This window comes from Austrofundulus limnaeus, unplaced genomic scaffold (genome assembly GCF_001266775.1).
Source record: "Austrofundulus limnaeus strain Quisiro unplaced genomic scaffold, Austrofundulus_limnaeus-1.0 Scaffold77, whole genome shotgun sequence".
NCBI classification, from domain to species: Eukaryota; Metazoa; Chordata; class Actinopteri; order Cyprinodontiformes; family Rivulidae; genus Austrofundulus; species Austrofundulus limnaeus.
In genome coordinates, this window is record NW_013952479.1 from 1,399,371 (window position 1) to 1,404,979 (window position 5,609).

A 5,609-nucleotide genomic window follows, 5' to 3' on the forward strand; every position below is an offset into this window, starting at 1 on the left:
GTTTTATGTGCTGCAGAACAGGAACCTGCTGTAAAACAGCAATTATGCTGAGTCAGGCTTGAGTTTTAGTAATCTTTTCCTCTTAAATGAATAAATAAATCAAATCAATCACTTAGAACTTCTCAGAATCTTGGCTACAAGCTGGTAAAATCATTTCTTTGAACACTCAAGACAGTTAAAATTACAGTTGAAGATAAAACTATGAAAGTGGAAATAATATTGGTTTAAAAATTTGGCAAGACACAGAAGTCAAAATAATATTTGTGTTAAATAGGAGGCATAATGTGTTCTTTTGTTTTTGATAATGTTTAATTATCATTACTTTCATACGGTTCAGTTTGTTGTATTCATGAAAAAATACAGAAAATAAACTAATTCAAAGGTAACAGATCTTTGTAATACTTGGGTTATTTACATAATGACTTTAATAACTGAATGTTCGGCCCCTCAGCTGTTGACCTGCAGTAACTGTGGCCCCCAGAGCAATTTAGTTAAATAGCTCTGTTTGTTTACTTTTCCTTCTGTTCTTTAAATGTTTACAGTGCCAGAAAGAGACCCATCCCTTACTTCCGACCCAGCCCTTCCTCCAGCAGTCGTTCCACCAGCGTGTCATCCTGGAGCAGCCTCTTCACGCGCAGCCGCAGCCGCAGCCGCAGCCGCAGCTACTCTTCCTACAGGAGCTACAGCCGCAGCTCATCGTGGAACTCCATCTTTGGGTCCTGCAGTCGCAGCAGGAGCCGCAGCTCCCCGAGGAAACGAAGGAAAGCCAGACAATGACGTCTCTCGGAAAAGAGGACCGATATGGACTTTTTTTTTTTTGGGTGGGTGAGGAGGGGGGGTGTCTTCAGATGAGAGCGTGGACGGCAGCTGTCAGAGCAGCTCACCGTGAGCATCTTTAGGATCCACTTTGCTGCCTGAGTGGAAACATCCCGGCGGTGGCTCGAGCACATCTTTCATGGAGACACTTCTGTTCCTTGAGCCCACGCAGACAGCAGAAGACCGAATGTCATTTAGTTTGTTTGTCCTTGTGCTGAATCCTCTTGCATCAGTGCTCACAACAAGCTGAGGCTGTTTGTCTCTTTAAAAAAAAATACATCATTTCTGTGTTTCTTCAACTAGCATCCTTCTCAATATTCATCCCAAATGCCCCATTTCCTTTAATTTATCCCTGTTAATGTTTAATGTGGCCAAATGGGCGATCCAAGACGATTGAAATTACTCAACTTCAATTCAGTTTTCACTCCAAGCGTTCAGCGTGTTTTCACCAAATGCGAATTCACTGTCCTGTACGACCCAGTCTGAAGTACTTGAGCAACATTTAGGCCGTTTGATCCCCGTGTTTATAGACGGCGTCACAGGGATCGCTATCAGCAGCCAGAGTTCAGGCCTTCAGCTCTGATCTCAGCACTTCACAAGGTGGAGAACAAACACGCTCCCTCGGCGTAGGCGGCCCGACGGCGAGGAAACTTCCCGTCAGCTTAAATGTCAAATTACTGTTTCCTCTGATCAAGTGAAGAAAAAAAAACAACAGTTTTGTGTCTAAAATACAACAGGGGACGATCAAATCAAGCGTTTTTTTTTTTTCCTGGTGGAGGAGGCGTTTGTCTTAACGTGCAGCGAGTTGTGTGTTTGATAGGTCTATTTTAGGAAATAAAGATTGACTAAACTGCTCAGAACCTAAATTATTTAGTGAGTTTACGTTTAGTTTTCATGATGAAGTTGTAACAGTTTTGGCATCAAAATGCTGGAAATTATTCTAAAATAACTTACTTAAATTATTTTTACGTATTTATTTATTTATTTATTTATTTTATTTTATTAATGTGCATTGGTGGACATGTTTATGACTTATTCTGTATGTATTTATTTAATATTATTTAATTTTTTTATTCATGCACATAAGGAATCCTGACACTGCAGCTTCGTTGCTTCAGGAAGAATATCCGTGAGTTCACTCGCCCCTGCAGAACGGAGCAACCATAAGAAAAACTAAAAAAAAAGCAAAACATAACATTTATTTATTGGCATATGTTTCTTCTCGGTTTCTCTGCTGTTCTGTCAGTTTATAGTTTTTATGAAAATGCATGTTCAGAAAAACAAACTTTTACTGTTTGAACTTTTGTACAAAGAAAGAAATATTTCATTTAGTTGTATTGATTTATTTGTTTTCTCATGCAGCCTGTCATTCACAGACACTTGTTCAAACACCTCTGTCTTCTTCTGTTTTTTTTTTTACCTTCTAAAGGTCAGGAGTGGGGGGAGGGGTATCTGATAGATGCTGAACAATGAAAAGGAGTAAAATGCTCTCCGAGCACGGCCTGTCAGGTTAAGTAGATCCGTGTCTTGGAAGGGTTACTTTTCATTTTTAGACGATGACTTGAACAGAGCTTCTTGTTGTTTTCTAGATATTTCCTTTTATAGAGCTCGAGGAAGAAATTAAGCATTCTGCAGCAGCTGAACCCATAAGAGAATTGGCTATTTTTTTATGCCTGATGCAACCTGAGTTAGTATGACTTAGTATTATGGCCACACAAGAGATTTTTATTTTTTTATTATGAGAATAAAGTCGTAATATTATAAGAATAAATTTGTAATACTACAAGAATAAAGACATATGAGAATAAAGTTGTAAATTATGAGAATAAAATTGTAAATTATGAGAATAAAGTCGTAATAGTTCAAGAAAAAAGTCGTTACGTTATGAAAATAGTCATAATATTACGAGAATAAAGTCGTATGAGAATAAATTTGTAAATTATGAGAATAAATTTGTAAATTATGAGAATAAAGTCGTAAAAGTTCGAGAAAAAAGTTGTTATGAAAATAAAGTCATAATATTATGGGAATAAAGTCAAAATATTACAAGAACCTTTACACAAAAAAGCAGACTTACCACTGCATTAAAATGAGGAATGTTGAGGGTCATGTGAAGTTGTTCTTTAGTATCAATAAATACTTCATCTTTTTGCACATTAGCATTAGCAAATGACCACGATAAAACTGATGCTGTGTTGTAGTTAATGGCTGCATTGACAGAATTAGTTGTTTAATTTGGATGAAAGCATATTACACTAACAGTGACCCAAAAGTCACTGCAGTCTACTTTATAAACACAGACAGGGCTGTCCACAGAACGTGTGAGGAAAATGAGGAGGAAATGAATAAAAAATCAGGAACTGAAAATGGACATCATGTAGAATTATGAATTTTTTCTCATAATATGACTTTAATCTCATCATATTATGACTTTACTCTCATAAATAAAAAAAAATAAAATTGTGTGGCTTTAATACTCCGTCGTTGGTTTGAACCTGCAGCCTCAAGATAAGATGGAGCAGTAACCACTGAGCTATTGGAAGCCCCCTGTTGATAAAAGGATACATCTAATCCAGTTCTCCTAACAAAATGAACATTGCTACCACTTGTAATACCTTTAAAATTATTATTTACCTGAAATTATTGCATCTTCTTAATTGTTACCTGCTAAGTTTCCTGGCTCTGTAGGCGAACTCTGTTACCTTCATACTGCTTCCTGCAGCCCATGCAGCTGCTGATGACATCATCATCTTTAAGCAGCAGACCAGCTCAGAAAAAATAAACTTCTTACCCCACCTCCAAAATGTCACACTGTTCCTTCAAAGGTAATTTCGAGGGGTGCTTCAGCTCCAGAACAGCCTTTGCTGGTAATTAAGAGTCATATTTCCTAATGATTTCAGATCCTTCACCCTGTTTGTGTTGCTGCTCCGGGCCTGACAGACTGCTCTCTCTATGCACTCAACACTCTCAGCTTATTTCCCTAAATGTCAACTCAATTGGACAAATGAAGGAAATATGGCGCTGGAAGAGGAAAGAACTCGGCACAAAAAGTCATCCGTAATACAAACTGGTGTAAAAGTGTTTGTTTTCTGGGGTGGGGGGGGCAAAATCTGTGCAATCATGTTGATAAACAATGACCCCCCGGGGCAGTGACCCTCACTTTTAATTGTTCTTTTAGTTTCTGTGCAAACAGGATTTTGAACGTGTAATTAGTGTGTTGTAAATAGGCATCAGCATTGTATAAATGATATAAAATGTGATTATTTCATGTACAGAATGTCACTGAAGGTGAATAGTAAGGATACAAACCAATGAAGAGTTTAATGTCTTTTTATTTTTGGGGTATTTATTTATTTTTTAATACAAATAATGGAGTCTCAGAGCAATAGTGTTGCAGTGTTTCATTGTTAAATTATGCATTTCTACTCCTGTTTTCAGTATGAACAAGCATAATGCAAAAGCATATATTTTTCATACTGCATGTGTGTAAGTGTGAACCACGTTGTAATAAAGTGTCACCTGTAAACTGAACCGTGCACGCACGATAAAATCTTTGCTTCCTGTTATGTGTTTGCAGAATAAGTTGTACTGGACCATTTCATTTGAAAACGTTGCAGCTAATCACGTTGGCTTTTCTGTCACTACAACCCTTGGAAGAGTTGAACAAGTTAGAATCTGTTTTTAAGATATTGAATTTTTAACATTAAATCTTAATCCTTTGCAAAATTAAGTGACTTTTTTTCATGTAGAATTCACCTGCATAAGTTTGCCTGCAAATATGTTGACCTTCTGGTGTCTCAAGCCAAAGCAATCAGCACTAGATGGAGTCGAGCAGCTTTTAGCCAATCAAATTACACTCGTTTGAACACACCACTCTGGTTAGTGTGAAGAAATTTATAGTTTTCACAGATTAGTACTGATGTTAAAAGCACAACACTATATTTTTAGGTTTTCCTTTTTATAATGGTTAATCTATAATGTGTTGATTGATATAGATTACATGTCCGAAATATCTATAACAACACATATTTATCCGTTATGGAAACATCAGGGAAGAACTGTGTATGAATGCCTGTGATTCAGCCGTAGGTCAGTAGGGGGCGAACGCGGGCATTGAAGACTCTATAAATGGATCAACTTCCTGGTTTTTCAGCAGTGTGTGGTTTCCTGTCAGATCCGAATGGCATTAAATCCTCACTCCCAGAATTCTGGTTTTGTATGGTTTTATCTCGTCTAACAATCATATTTAACATTGGTGGTTTTCTACTGACTTCAGTCTTTGAACACGAATATTCTTACAAGTGGATGAATAATACGGGACGCCAAGTGTAAAATGAAATGCTAAAAAAACTTTACTAACATGTTTTTTTATAATTTAGCTCAGTTTCCGAGTGTTAAATATTTTCCACTAACATTATTCGGCTCATTGTTCTTGCATTTAGCTAATTTTTTACTAAATGTTAAATTTAAATGTTAACATACAGTATATTTCAAATTAAATTCTAAATCTAAATGTAAAAGTTAAACCTCAAATGTTGATGTTAAATGTTGAAGTTCACATTTAGGCATTTTGGAATGGAACGCAGCCTTTGCCGTTGGCGCTCGGCTCATGTTATGATGTCATCATCCTGAGACATTAGCAACTGCGCTTCACAAGACATCAAACTGCTGGACCACAGGTACCACCCATATTGTTTTTATGAACACATTTCAAATTTAAGTTCTAAATATTGTCTTTAGCATTGTTAGAAGCGTTAGCAGAAGTTAGTAATGACCTATGAGGATGATGTCAT

The 5,609-nt window shown here is 36.8% G+C and overlaps 1 protein-coding gene across 2 annotated transcripts in view; it reads left to right on the forward strand.

Moving 5' to 3' along the window:
• Window positions 1–2,000, forward strand: part of srrm4 (serine/arginine repetitive matrix 4) — an 82,582-nt gene extending 80,582 nt beyond the window's left edge. For both annotated transcript variants that reach the window (XM_014011155.1, XM_014011156.1), the window contains one exon: window positions 543–2,000. In XM_014011155.1, the coding sequence (XP_013866609.1) occupies window positions 543–777 (235 nt within the window). In that variant the 3' untranslated portion in view covers window positions 778–2,000. The remainder of the gene's footprint in view (window positions 1–542) is intronic.
• The last annotated feature ends 3,609 nt before the right edge of the window (window positions 2,001–5,609 follow it).